General features: G+C 39.8%; 1 protein-coding gene across 1 annotated transcript; it reads left to right on the plus strand.

The window, feature by feature from the left end:
* The first annotated feature begins 507 nt into the window (after positions 1-507).
* Positions 508-10,793, plus strand: CUNH19orf18 (chromosome unknown C19orf18 homolog). The gene is made up of 5 exons (XM_023741202.1): positions 508-589; positions 3,799-3,894; positions 5,006-5,108; positions 9,257-9,423; positions 10,675-10,793. The coding sequence occupies exons 1-5, from the start codon at positions 508-510 to the stop codon at positions 10,791-10,793; spliced, it is 567 nt and encodes a 188-aa protein (XP_023596970.1).
* The last annotated feature ends 4,979 nt before the right edge of the window (positions 10,794-15,772 follow it).

A 15,772-nucleotide genomic window follows, 5' to 3' on the forward strand; every position in this document is an offset into this window, starting at 1 on the left:
CTGTAACCCTGTGAGGCAGAGACTATTTCTTCCTACCATTTTACAAATGAGGAAACTGAAGCTCTGAGAGGTTGCATAACTTGATCAAGCTCACACTTAAGAAGTGAAAGGTCAGAATTAGAATCTAGTCATTTTGGCTACCGAGTACACCCCTCATACACTCTGCTGCCTTTTCCATTTGCTTCTCTTGATGTGTCACATGGAATTATAATCAAATTCTCTCTGCCTTCTCACTAATCTGTACACTCACTGACAGCAGGGACCTGGTCTCATTCATATAAGCCTAGCTTTACTCTAGACACACACCCTCATTCTGCTAGTCTCCCCATTGGCTGGCTTGATTCCATTAAGGAATTCCATCATGACAATGTGAGCTGACCTCACACTGGTAGCTCCAATTCAGAACTCAAAGATTCTGTAGGGAGCAGAGCCTCCTAGTTCCTCAGATAAATATAAGGCAGATGCCTGGACTACAGCTCAAAATTTCCTTTCATCCACATGATGATAATGAACAAAGTTCAGAATTCTTTCACTTTTTTGTTTCTGTTTTTAATGGAATGCCCACTTCATTTATGCTTGCCTTATGCAGGTGAGTTCAAACTAGCTGGAAGGTGTCAGGCTTAAAGGGTATACCTTCATCCACTGGTTTTAGTTGGTTCAGGGGAAGTAAAAACCTGGTCCTAAGGAGAAAGTACATTTCACTGCTACAAGTTTTCTTTTCAAGGCAATAAACTGTCACAAACATCTAGAAATGGCATCATCCATCCCAATGTCTTCTCATTGCATGGAACTCAAGTACATCCGACTCAATTAAAGTCTTCAAGACACACAGGTAAATGAGTATTATTTACATTCAGTGAAATGAGAATTCTACTCTGTGGTTCTTTTATCTGCTGTGTGAATGTGTCTTTGCTTGGGCATTTGTTAGCAGCATGGTTCATCAGTTGTAAGAATTAGATTAGCATTTGCTTGGAAATGAAACACTATACTCTTCCCTCTCTGTAAAGCTGCACTTCCTCTTTAGGGATTGCTGTTGCTTTTCTGTCATTTCACTTTTGTTAGCACAGGCAAAAACCTTGACCCGATCCAGATCATCTGAATGCGACTGTATGACTTTCACTGTCATTCACTGTCATTTGAAGCACATGTTTCAGCGGTAGAGAATACGAGTCCAGACACAGAAACTTTGCAAGCATAAAGCTTTCTTTATAGCCATGTGGCTTCTAAGTTTTGCTTTTTAATTTGCATGCTAGAGGGAACTCTATCACAAAACACAGGAACCCTTTGGGAAGATATGTGGCATTTGTAAACAATCTCAATTCCATACAAGGGAAATGCTACCTGCACAATATACCTGGTATTCATTGCTGAAGGGTCAATTCTGACGCACAGTGACCCTATAGGACAGAGTGGAACTGCCCTATAGGGTTTCCTAGGCTAAAATCTTTACAGGAACAGATCACCAGGTGTCTTCTCCCACGGAGCAGCTGGTGGATTTGGATGTCTGACCTTTTGGTTAGCAGCCCAGGCCTTAACCACTGTGCCACCAGGGATCCTCCACTACCCTATTCAGCACTTTCTGCAAATTAGAAAAAGGCAACCCCTCTGGACAGTTGAATTAGTAATGACGCCACTTGGGGCAGATTAGAAAACAGCACAGCTCCGTGGGCTCACATTTTAGCCAGCAAAGCACAGGCTAAATTTGAGATCCCTTTGTGCAGTACATAAAATTCACTGCTATACACAGCAGCCCTGTGGGCAGTCTTTCTAGCAGCTTCTCCTCTCTTTTGGCTTTTTCTCCTGGAATGCCCTCAAGACCACTTGATTAGGAGTCTTCTGATCCAGAAGACCACTTTATCTGGCTCCTCCTCCCACCCAAAGGAAACTTCCTTCTCCTTTGTGCATTTGCTAAGCATCTGCTATGAGTCAGCCTCAACTCTTCACCCATCCTCATCCATGCCAAACACATTGCTCATCTTCCTAAAGCTCAGCTGTGAACACTTCACTTGCCCATTCACCCACCACTACCAAAGCAGAGCTTAAGTCCTGGCCAGGGTGTTAGAAGGCCTGGATTGTAGTCCTTAACTGACACTAACTTGTTTTATGAGCTTGCACTGGAGGTTCATTGAGACCTCTGCCACCCCGAGCTTTGGGTCCCAAGTGTAGGTTTCCACATGGAGATGGGAGAATCATTTGTCTAATCAGCTGTCTGGAAGACTCCGATTTTCTTAAAAAAATATTTTATTGTGTTTTTGGTGAAGGTTTGTGTCATGGATTGAATTGTGTCCCCCCAAAATATCTGTCAACTTGACTAGGTCACGATTCCCAGTATTGTATGATTGTCTACAATTTTGTCATCTGATGTGATTTCCCTATGTGTTGTAAATCCTATCACTATGATGTAATAAGATGGATTAGTGGAGTTATATTGAGATCTACAAGATTAGATAATGGCTTAAGCCAATCTCTTTTGAGATATAAAAGAGAGAAATGAGCAGAGAGACAGGGGGCCCTCATACCACCAAGAAAGCTGTGCCAGGAGCAGAGTGCATCCTTTGGACCTGAGGTTCTTGTGCTGAGATGCTCCCAGACCAAGGGAAGAGTGATGACAAGGACCTGCCTCCAGAGCCAGCAGAGACAGAAAACCTTCCCCTGGAGCTGGAAGGCTGAATTTGGACTTCTAGCCTACTAGACTGTGAGAGAATAAACTCTTCGTTAAAGCCATCCACTTGTGGTATTTCTGTTATGGCAGCACTAGATGACTAGGACATTTGTTTACACAGTAGTTTAGGTTCCCATTCAACAATTTCTACACAAATTGTTCAGTGACATTGTTACATTCTTCACAATGTGTGAACATTCTCATTATTTCTGTTCTGGTTGTTCCATTTCCAGTAATCTAGTTTCCCTGCCCCCTTACCTTCTTATCTTGGTTTTAAAGTAATTGTTGACCGTTTGGTCTCATATGGATGATTTTTTTTAAAGAAGCACAGAACTCACGAGTGATATTCTTTATTTTGTGTGCCAATCTGTTATTTAGCTAAAAGATGACCTCAGGGGCTAGTTTCAGTTCAAAGTTTAAAGAGTATCTCCGGATAGTAGTCTCAGGGAGTCCTCCAGTCTCAACCATTCCAGAAGGTCTGGATTTTTTAAGAATTTGATGTTCTGGTCTACATTTTTCTCCCATTCTATCAGGATCCATCTATTGTGGCCCTGATCACAGTGGTTGGTAGTGGTAGCTGGGTATCATCTAGTTCTGGTCTCAGGGTAGATGAGGCCATAGTTCATGTAAACTATTAGTCCTACAGACTAGTTTGGAAGACTCCAATTTTGTCAGACTCCAATTTTGTCCTGTAACCCTTAGCTCTTGATCATATAGATAGGTGGTTACCTCACTCATAATAAGAAAAATGCATATTGAAACCACCCCATAATTCCAGTTTTCAGCTATCATGTTGAAAGTGATCAAATGTATCATAACAAATTGTTATCCCCCTCCTCATTTAAAGTCTACAATTAAGCATTTTAAGCTCCTTCCTTTTTCATAGTCCAGGTTCTTTTCATCAGCCTGGCTGACTTTCTTCTGAGGGGTGAACCTCAGGGCATTTTCAATTAAGTCGACTGAACCCCTTATCCAGTACCAATGAAGGGGCAGACAGCAAGGGATGGTAGGTCAGGAGGTAATCACCTCAATTCGTCAGATTTTAAAAGTGACTGAGTAATGTAGGTACTTTACCTGTTGCTCTTTTTTTCAATTTGTACAAACAATAACTCTGGTTATTTTTTCTTAAATTTCAGATCATATGATGGAGGACAATAAACCCGAGCAGACAATGAACAACCATGGCTTTATAGCACATTCTGTAGACCTAAGATCCGACAGCTGGGATACAGGTTAGGAATCCTTGGGCGGTGCAAACCGTTAAGCGCTCAGCTACTAACCAAAAGGTTGGTGGTTCAAACTCACCTACAGGCTCCTCGGAAGAAAGGCCTGGGGTTCTGCTTCCAAAAAGGTCACAGCCGTGGAAATCCTCTGGAGCACATAAGGTTGCCAGGAATCAGAATCAACTCAACGGCAACTGGTTTTTTTTTTTTTTTTTTTGGTTTTGGGACACCGGTTCATGGAACTCCTGCAATATCGTATCACTACAGTACCACACACCCTGAGGCAACCAGGGTAAACCCTGAGTCATAGAACGAAGGCCACTCTCATTTTAGCTACATAGAGGGCAGGTGTTACTATGGTGACTCAGGGATCCAGTATCTCTAGAGGCCTTGACCAAGGACAGGTGATGGATGAGAAAAGAGAGCTAGGGATTAGGTGGGAATTCAAGTTATATTTGTTCACATAGACTGTAAAATCTAGCCTCAGTTTTTTTTTTAATTAAAAACAAATTAAGAACAGAATACAATTTAGAAGAATAGAAAATATCAGAAAGCATTGCATATATTAAATACTGATTTTTTAGACTTTTCACACACACACACACACAAACACACACACACACTCACACCAGTGTGATATATACATATAGGAGCTCTGGTGGGACAGTGGTTAAGAACTACGGCTGCCAACCAAAAGTTCGGCAGTTCGAATTCGCCAGCCGCCCCTTGGAAACCCTATGGGGCAGTTATGAGTTGGAATTGACTCGACGACAACGGGTTTGGTTTGTTTGGTTTTTATATATACATATATATATTTTTTCTTTTTTTGAGCCCTGGTGGCACAGTAGTTAAGAGCTATGGCTGCTAACCAAAAAGGTCGGCAGTTTGGATCCACTAGCCACTCCTTGCAAACCCTATGGGACAATTCTACTCTGTCCTATAGAGTCACAATGAGTTGGAATCAACTCAATGGCAATGAGTTTGGTATATATATATATTTAATTATTTCTGCTCTTGTCTCCCATTCCCCTTGGGAATAATAATGATTAACAAGTAAATTAACTGATTGACACAGCTAAAACACAAATCTTATGAGAACTTCTTTTCCTTCCATAATTAGCCCTAATTCCACATAGACCTGCTCTTGTTCGAGTCATTGTAGCTGCGTGCATAGCCATCAGCATCGCTCTGCTAGGTGGGATCGCTGTCTTCTGTGTAATACAGTAAGTATGTGCTAGGTAATATCTACTATCCTTATGGAAGATATAACAAATTAACCAGGCTATTATTTAGTGTCAAAGGATGATAATGATAATAATGAGGATAATTATTATAATCATTAAATTATTGTAGTCATTATACATTTCATGAGTTAGGTCTTGATATCTATGAAAAAGAACAATACAATTTAGGAGAATAGAAAGTATCAGAAAGCACTGAATATAGTAAAGTACTGATTTTTAGACTTTTCACACACACACACACACACTCACGCCTGTGTGTGATTGTGATGTAAAGCTATTTCTTACCATGGGTCATGGTCAAAAATGTTTGAAAGTCAGTGTTTGAGATACTAGAATCCTCCCAGTGTCCCTTCAAAAATGTGGTGTTTTAAAATGAATTCAATACTCTATATGAAATCTTAACAGTGCAAAGCAGAAAAGAACAACTACTCTCTTTTCCACTGTTGTTGGGTGCTGTTGAGTTGGTTCCAACTCATAGAGACCTTACATACAACAGAACGAGACACTGCCTGGTCCCGCCCCATCCTCACAATCATTGCTGTTTTAGCCCATTGTTGCAGCCACTGTGTCAATCCATCTCATTGAAGGTCTTCCTCTTTTTCACTGACCCTCTACTTTACCAAACATGATGTCCTTCTCCAGGGACCGATCCATCCTGATAATATGTCCAAAGTACTTGAGACAAAGTCTCACCATCCTTGCCTCTAAGAAGCATTCTGGCTGTACTTCTTCCAAGATAGATTTGTTTGTTCTTCTGGCAATCCATTGTATATTCAATATTCTTGACCAACACCATAATTCAAAGGTATCAATCCTTTGGTATTCTTTATTCATTGTCTAGCTTTTGAATGCATATAAGGCAATTGAAAAGACCATGACTTGAGTCAGGCGCACCTTAGTTCTCACTAGACAATTTCTAGTTATCACTGAAACCAAAAAACCAAACCCGTTGCCGTTGAGTCGATTCCAACTCATAGAGACCCTATAGGATAGAGTAGAACAGCCCCACAGGGTTTCCAAGGAACAGCTGGTGGATTTGAACTGCCAGCTTTTTAGTTAGCGGCCAAGCTCTTAACCACTTCTCCACTAGGGCTCCCTAGAAACTTGCAATTGACTTACTGTCAATGCAGTCTGTGGAATACTAGCTTTCGGGGAAGACACTTCACACTGTTCGCACAAATAAAGCTTGTGGTCAAGCTCAAGTTCTTTCAAGTGATATTATCATTTTGAAATTAGTATTAGACCAAAGTGAGCCACATTGTGGCATCATGCAACTCTGACCAGAACCAACACAATGTGATTCCTGTTCTAGCATTCAATTCCAGGATTCCGTTATAGTCCATCATGAACAGCTTGAGGAAGTACACAATTATTTGTTCTACTAGAATTAAGTATGAACAAATCATGTAAGGCACATGTTTTAAGGTAGCCATTTTAGGACAACCTTGAAATAGGTCAAATAAAAGCAAATGAGGAGTTACTGGGTAGTGCAAATGGTTAATCATTTGACTAACAACCAAAAGGTTGGTGATTTGAACCCCTGATGAAAATCTGCATTTCCACCCTAGATATACTGAATCAGAAGCTACAGTTTAACAAGATCCGCAGGTGATTCTTATGTATAATAACTTTTGAGAACCACTGCTCTACTAGTGGTTCTCAAAATTGGTCCCTAACCAGCTGTATTACCGTCATCTGGGAACTTGCTAGAAATGCAAATTTTCAGTAGGGGTTGGAACCGGAATGAACCGGTTCAAAGCCTTGGTTTGAACCCACCCAGAGGCGCCTCAGGGCTCTGGTGGCGCAATGGTTAAGAGCTCAGCTGCCAACTGATAGGTCAGCGGTTCAAGTCCACCAGCCGCTCCTTTGAAACCCAATGAGACAGTTCTACTCTGTCCTACAGAATTCACTTAACAGCAACGGGTAGGTAGGGTAGTAAAGGTGCCTCAGAAGATAAGACCTGGCGATCTTCTTCCTGCGCTATGAAAACCCTATGGAGCGCAGTTCTCTGTAATGCATGGGACCACCATGAGTCAGACTGGCAAATGAAGGCAAAATGAAATTAAAAGCAAAATGAAAGAAATTTTGCTAATGAGAGAATGTCAATTGTATGTTTGGTCCTGGGTTATCTAACGTGGTGATCTACATGGACTCCGTTTATGTAAACGTAAAGGCAATTTTTGTTTATTTTATTAGTCCAGACAAAGATCTTAATAAATATAAAGTTTTCTAAGATAACTCACTAAAATGTATACTTCTGGGCTTTCAGTGCTCACATAAGTTGCTGAAAACATCAACTCTTACAGTTCTCACATTTGAGTTACCCAGTTCAGTGCCTTGCCAAGCTATACGACAGCCTGAGGAAAAGGAAAAACACGTGCTCCAAAGCACATGTGTTAACATATTTTCCAATGGTTAATTTTTTCAGAAGCAGATTTTGAAAATGCTTTCATTTAAACTAGGGAAGCAAAATTATAATAATTCATGTTTCTGGTATAAATAAAATATTTAAACTTAAATTAGTTCTAATGCACCACTTCTCAATTAAAAAAAAACCCAACTATAATGTTTTAGAAAAGCATAACATTTAAAAATACATAAAAGCATGCATATAGGGACTCACAGTTTTTCCTTTTGACTCAGGCTCCAATGGTTCATCCTGGCATTGTTGGATCCTGTCTTTATTTAGAAACTTGATGTTTGGTTAATCATAGATTTTTTACATTTGTTTCCATTTTTAAAAATATTGCTTTAAAATATTTATGTTCGTTACTGAGTTTTTTGGCACCCCCCCCCTTAAAATTTGCACCTGAGGCCAGTCCCTCACTCTCCTCAATGAAATCCTGGCCCTGACCTGATTTCTTGACTATCTTTAACAATGTTGACGACCAGGGCAATTATTCTGCTGCCCACTCTCTTGAGTGCTCCTACCACACCCTTTCCTCATACTACTCCTTGGAACACAAATAAGCTAACCCTAAGATTACTTTTATTACATAATTCAAACAGAATTAGGAAGGTAAGTATGTCAGGAAAAAGCAAAACACTCTCTTATCCATTTCCACGTCAAAGAGCTGTTCATGATCCATTCCAGGGTTGGATCTAGGATGAGGTGACAAAGGCATTTGCCTCAGGTGCAAAATTTAAGGGGGTGCCAAAAAACTTAGTAATCAAGATAGATAATATTTTATTTATTTTTTAACTCTATTTTTTATTGTGGTAAGCATATAAACAATAAAACACATCAATTCAACAATTTCTACATGTATAATTCAATGATATTGATTATATTCTTGAAGTTGTACAACCATTCTCACTATCCGCTTCCAAATTACTCTACCACGTTAACATAAACTCACTGCCCCCAAGAAAAATAATATTTTAAAAAATCTAGATGAATACCCATAAAAATCCACAATAAAGAAAATGTCAATATTTTAAATACAGGATCAATAACCGTACTGGTCAAACCACAATGGAACCTGAGCAAAAGGAGAAATCAATAATACTGATCCTATCTTTATTTAAAATGTTGATATTTTGTTCATCATGAATTTCTTGGCATTGATTTTAATTCTTTACACTATTGCATTAAAATATTATTTATCTATCAAATGGTCAACAATTACTTTAAAACAAAGATGAGAATGTAAGGGGGTGGGGAAACTAGATTAAAGGAAACATAACAACCAGAATGGAAATAACGAGAACGTTCATATATTGTAAAGAATGTAATCAATGTCACTGAACAACTTGTGTAGAAATTGCTTAATGGGAACCTAAACTGCTACATGAATCTTCACTGGAAACATAGTAAGATATTAAAAAATATATATTATTTATCTAGCTTTTTTTTTTTTTTGAAACCTCTTAAATCTTGTGCTTGAGACAAGTGCTTCACTCTAGTCCTGGCTCTGATCTACTCTTGGGAATTATTAGAGCTGCTCCTCTCCTGCCTGTCCACACAGACATTTGAGAACTATGATTACTTTGGTTTAAAAGTCTATTTCTGCCCCCACCTACCACCTTGTACAAGTGACTCCTTTCCAATCAAAAGGTCACATGATTAAGACGTGATGATTTACTATGAAAATTGTGTACCTAAATTCATCTATACTACTCTCCAGCCGACTGGTCCAGGCAGAGGAAAGACAACAACTTGTGTTGCTTTATAAAAATGTCAGGATACCATCATTAGAAGATGAAGAAGAGGGCTCCGAGGACGAGGGCCAGGATGAGTCCACTTACTTGCTTCCGGAGAATGAGAAGGAACTAGAAAAGTTCATTCATTCAGGTAGAGGATATACCAGTTTAACTTGTCATATCCAAAGTCACATGAAAGCTAAGCTGGCAATGACGGTTTGCTTTTCAAAGGCAAAACTAAGTGGGAATTAATGGAGTTCAGGGTAAGAAAGATTAGTATTTACGGCCACTACTACAGAAAGGAAATCATTTTAATCCAATTATACAGAAGGACAAACAGCTATGAGGTTGCTTGGTGCCTTCTTCAAGGCAATTCCAAGAACCTGAAACAGAATTCAGGAAACAAACTTTTTTCTGGACAAAACATTTCCCTTAAACATATTTATTAATGTGGCATTGTTCCCGTGTTAAGGGTCCCTGGGTGGCTCAAATATTTGGCACTCCACTCGCTACTAACCTAAAGGTTGGTGGTTTGAACACAACCAGTGGTGCCATAGAAAAAAGGCCTGGTAATCTGCTTCCATAAAGATTGCAGCCAAGAAACCCTATGGAGCAGTTCTACTCTGTAACACATGGGGTCGCCATGGGTCGGAATTGACTTGACAGTAACGAGTTTATTTTTGGTGTCTGCATTTAGAAGACAGATAGGCATATCTTCCACCTACACCTACTGCCTCAATCTGATGTGGAAACAGGATCCAGGCCCACACATTCTCAGAAGTTACTACCTCCAGGTGAAAGACCGTGTATCTGAGAGATGCCCTTCATGGATGTATTCTGCATTTTCTTGTGAGCAGAGGGCAATGCATACGCTAATATAAACCTGATTTGGTAGAAGAGCTGCGATATTCTTAGATACCTGTTTAGAAAATTCTAGAACAAAAGCACATATAAAGTTCCGTGTCTGATTCCATCATATTAAGTTTCTCCTGCAGGGATTTCCTCTCTGGCAACTTAAGGCATAGGTAGAAAGAGGAGGAGAGGCCAAGGGTAGAAGAGATTATTTTTGCTTACTGAGGCAGATGGCCCTTATTGTACCCGATAGAATGTCTTTTCATTGCATTGATTATCATTTTTCTACATTTTTATGCTTATGTCCATTTTCCTTATGAGGAAACTGAGGATGCCAAAATAACTATGACATCCAAGTCTGAGTACAGAAGGTGCGAAGATAATTTTAAAATTGAAGTTTCACCATCCTTGTTGACAAATAACATTCATTAACACCTGTCAAATTCCAGTTTGTGCCTTTATTTTCCCCATATTTTCCCCTCACCCTTTCTATCTCCATTTCTATTTCTTGTTTCTTAGTATCTCCATAACATTATGTTCTACATTTCAGTTATTAAATCAAAAAGGAGGAAAATTATTGAAAAGAAGAGGTTGAGTGAAAAGCAAAAGTTAACAAAGGAAAGGAAAATACAGAGTGCCACACACCATGCAAAAACGGAACATTTGTGAAAGCAAATTAAAGAGATGCAGGACATGCTAGACAGTGTGGAGAACACAATTATAGGGATGAGAAATGACTGAGAACTTTAACATGACTTACCCTCAGAGAACCCGGCAGAAGAGCACTCTAAAGAAAGAAATCCAGAAGCTTATAACAGAAAATAAATTTATATTATATAGCAATTCTCGCTTCTTAGTTCTCATAGTTCATGAATAACTATAACTCAATTAGAAAATAAATAAATCCAAATATGTAATGGAATTTCTTTTCTTGCTTCTGCCCAGAAATGCAAGTAATTTCTTTGAGTAGTATCCCAGACCATGCTAAGGAAACACTTTTCATTAAACAAAACTTTCCAGTGATATTATCTATCCATTCCAGTAGTTTATTTCCATTTTCCTTATGAGGAAACTGAGGATGTCAGAATAAATATGACACCAGATTAAGACTTAGTCATCCAGGCCTTTAAGCACCTGGGACCTAGTGAGGAAAATAGGACTTCAGACTAGGAGCTATAAAACATAGCCAGATGTATCGAGTGTTATAAGCTGGGACCTGCCAAGAGCTGAGGTTCCTGGGTGGCACCATCAGTTTGTACTGGACTACTAACCTAAAGATTTGCAGTTTGAACCCATCCCTCCACTCTGCAGAAGAAAGGCCTAGTGATCTACTTTCTGAAAGATTACAGCCAAGAAAATCCTATAGAGCTCAGTTGCACTCTGTAACACATGGGGTGTCCATGAGTTGGAATTGACTCAATAGCAACAGGATTTTTTGGGCCAAGAGCTGTGGTAATACAGAAAAGACAAGATTTATCTAAATGGTATAGTTTTGGAAAACAATCTGACAAAAGTTAAATATAGAGTTACTACATGACCCAGCGATTCCCCTCATAGTTAAACACCCAAGAGAACTGAAAACACATGTACACACAAAAACTTGTACATGTATGTTAATAGCAGCATGTTCACAATAGTCAAAAGTGGCAACAACCTAAATGTCCATCAAACAAAATGTGGTCTATCCATACAATGTAATATTATTCAGCAATAAAAAAGGATGAAGTATTGATACTTACTACTACATGGATGAATACTGAAAACATTATGTTAAATGAAAAAAGCTAGACACAAAAGGCCAAATAGTATATGAGTCCACCTACATAAAATACCCAGAATAGGCAGAGACAGAGAGTAGATTTGTGGTTTCAGGGACTGGGAGGAGGGGAGAAATGGAAGTGACTGCTAATGGGATTTCTTTTTGGGGTGATAGTGGTGATGGTTGCACATTTTGTGAATATAATAAAAATCACTCTATTATACACTTTAAAAGAGTGAATTTTGTAGTATGTGAATTATATCTCAATTAAGCTGTTAAAAAAATACTTAGTCTAACTTGAAGATGAACTGGAGCCAGAACCCAGTTCTCCTGACCCTTCTTTTCCGTTTCCATCTTTCCTAAATTTAAAAATTAAGACATATGGTGTGACAAGGGGAGAGTGGGACTGTATATTAGAAATTGGGACAGTCAAAGAACCTTCTAGTCAACAGAATAATCCTACCCAGGTAGTGCAGTCAGGATGGAGTTACATGTGTCTTACAGTACCTGCTGGCAACAGGGCAAAGTAGCAGCCAGAGGGCTGCAGTGGCTCCCAGCTCCCAGAGACTAGCTGGTCCTTCGGCGGCCTTCACTACAGTTCTATCCCCTCAAGTAAGAGCCATGCCCAGCCCTTCTGAGACAAAATTTTAATTCAGGGAGGCACTAACATGTAAGACTGTTTTTAAAAAAATTGCTATTCCACAAATATTTGTGGAGCATTTTTCATATGCCAGCATGTGATAGACAACATGGCAGAGCAAGTTTGAATTATTTCTCAACAAATGTTATGGCTTCTGGATTACCTAGAGTGGGTGTAACGTGTTTGAAGGTAGGTACCAGCTCTAAGAAAATCTCCCTGCCTGTGCCATCTGGTTATGTCCCCAAATTTAAAACTTTCCTGGGAGCTGGGGGCACCATAGAAAGCAGGGGGAAATCTAGTCCACCACTGATAATTCTCACAGCAATTATATCCCAGGGTTAGAAATCAGGTAAAGGCCGAGAATCTTAGTTTCTTAGTGCTGCTGTAACAGAAAGGAGCCCTGGTGGTGCAGCAGTTAAGCCCTCAGTTGCTAACCCAAAGGTTGGCAGTTTGAACCCACCAGTCACGCCATGGGAGGAAGATGTGGCATAAACATTATAGCCTTGGAAACCCTAGAGGGCAATTCTACTCTGTCCCATAGGATCGCTATGAGTCAGAATCGACTCAACGGCACACAACAGCAACAGTTATTAATAGAAATACAAATGGGTGGCTTTAGTGAACCGAAATTTATTTTCTCACAGTTTAGGAGGCTAGAAGTCCCAATTCAGGGCACAGACTCTAGGGGAAGGCTCTCTCTGTCTGCTCTGGGGAAAGGTCCTTGTCTCTTAGCTCCTCTTTCTCGGTTCCTTGGTGATCTCTACGTGGCATCAGCCTTTCTCCATTTGTGCTTTCTTGCTTCTGTACCTAATCTGCTTCTTTTATATCTCAAAAGTGATTGATTTAAGATATACCATTCACTGATATGACCTATTAACATAACAAAGAAAGCCCTGTTCCCAAATGGAACTACATCCACAGGCATAGGGGTATTTTTTTAAAATATTTTATTTTATGTTGTTGAGAAAATACACCAATTCAGTAGTTTCTACATGTACAATTCAGTGACACTGATTACATTATTTGAGTTGTGCAACCATTCTCACCCTCCTTTTCTGAGTTGTTCCTCCCCCATTAACATAAACTCACTGCCCCCCAAATTTCCTATATAACCCTCTGAGTTGCTATTGTCAATTTGATCCCATATAGATAGATGTTAAAAGAACACAATACTCAAGGTAGACATTCTTTACTAGTTAAGCTAAACTATTGTTTGGTTTTAAGACTTCAAGAGACATTTTTGGTTTAAGATTTAAGATTTAAAGATTATCTCAAGGCATAGTTTTGGGGGGTTAGTATTTACAAACTTCTTTTTGGGTAACTTAATTCATAACACCTAGAGAGTGGGGGAGTCAGGTTCCACTCATCACTCCTCCATGCTTCCGGAATCCATTGAGGATTCTGGTGAGGCCCTCTGGTCATTAGAAGCCAGCATGGTTCATACTCTAGTATTTGTTTAACTGATAATACACTACAAACTGTATATGGATGTCCATGTGGAGAAGCTGGACTGCCTTGTTTCACATATCAAGTAAACAAGGAAGGGAAGAGCATGGGTCTTCATGGGCAGATGTTTCTTAGCAAAACTGGTTACCCACTGTGGTAGGCAGAATTCCAAGATGGTGCCCAAGAGTCTCACCCGCTGGTGTACACACCCTGTATAATTCCCTCTCCTTGAGTGTGGGCCTGTGAATATGATTGTGGTGAAATGAGTATCTTTTTGTCACCCTTTGCGTTTGGGAAAATGATTTGAGAGATTTTTTTCCCCTAAACCCTGAGGAGTTACCTTGCCTTAGTTGCTTTACCAGAGGGTTTGTTACTTTTGTCCAGGTTGATTGACATTTCCTGGGTAAGATGTAAACAACTTGGTATTGATACTTTTTGTCTGGTCCTGGGCTTCACCCTGCCCTGTGATTGTATGCACCTTGTAGGGACTGGCCAATAAACTATGCAAATGAAGTGGCTATAGACCATGCAAATGAAGTATCTGTAGCCTACTATGCAAATGAAGTGTCTGTGGCCTACCAAGAAGGGATTGGTCAGTCCGTGGCCTTGTTGGGAGGCCATGCCTTGAAACTGATGAAGAGTTGTAGATATAAGCATCCAGCCCCACAGAGGTTTGTCAGACAGAAAGAAGCAGGAAAACAAGCAGAAGGAAGAAAGAAGAGAGAAGAGGAAAGAAGCAGAGTGAGAGGAGGCAAGGAACCTCTTAAAAGAGCTGTAATGCTGGAGATAGTGAGAGGCCCAGAAGAGGCCTTGTGGCAGAGTTGGTGATGACAGACGGCAGGCCAAGAGGAGCCTGTCCTCAGGGGCCTGAGAGGAGGCCTGTTCTTAGAGGGCTGACAGGAAGCCTGCACGGTCAAGAGAAGCTGAGAGAGCCATCCTGCAATGAAGAAGGGAGACTTTGCCTACATGCTTCCTGATCCAGATCCTGAGTTGTAATCTGTTGATCCTGATCCTGAGTGGTACCCTGTTACTTCCTTAATAAACCACTTAAGTGTAAGTATTGTCTGTGAGTTCAGTGTGGCCATTGCAATGGATTTTCAAACCTAGAAGTAGAGAGTGCCATGGGAGGGACGGCTGGTATCAGAATTGGTAAAACGTTTGGAAGGTGGAGGTATGTCTGACTTCCACCTCATGGAAATCAGCTTTGGGCTGATCTTGATTCACATTAACCCCCTTGAAGTTAGGTTCTGACGCTGCTACTGCTACTGGTCCCATTTTACAATGATGGATGTCACTCCTGTGATTAAGCTACATTGTATGGTAAGGATGATAGGATACTTGCTCCCACAATTATGTTACTTTATATAAGACTCTGCCTTAGCCAACTGGAAATTCTCCTGCTGGCTTTGAAGAAGCTTAAGGGTTTGTTAAACATTATAATTGATATTCCAATTATTACTGACCTACACTCACTTTCAGTCTCATTTATAAGTAGTATAAATAGTATTTATTATAAATGTCAGTATATAAGTAGTATTATAAATGCCAGTTGCCTTCTTAAAATCAGTCTGTCTTCACTTTCAATTCAATCCACTCTCTGCTTCTACGACATATCTCCTTCATCTTTTAAAAATAAATATTTCAGGAACATTTTTTACTCCCTGTTTCCTTTTCCTTAATGTGTCTCAACTCATTAAAATCTTGAATATGTGGTCAATATTCCATAACTATATACTAACTCCTTTAATCCTATGGTGAATTCCAAGGCTCTGCTTAATATTCCTCTTAGCAGCATTTGACATC

This window comes from Trichechus manatus, unplaced genomic scaffold (assembly GCF_000243295.1).
Source record: "Trichechus manatus latirostris isolate Lorelei unplaced genomic scaffold, TriManLat1.0 scaffold00176, whole genome shotgun sequence".
Taxonomy (NCBI): domain Eukaryota; kingdom Metazoa; phylum Chordata; class Mammalia; order Sirenia; family Trichechidae; genus Trichechus; species Trichechus manatus.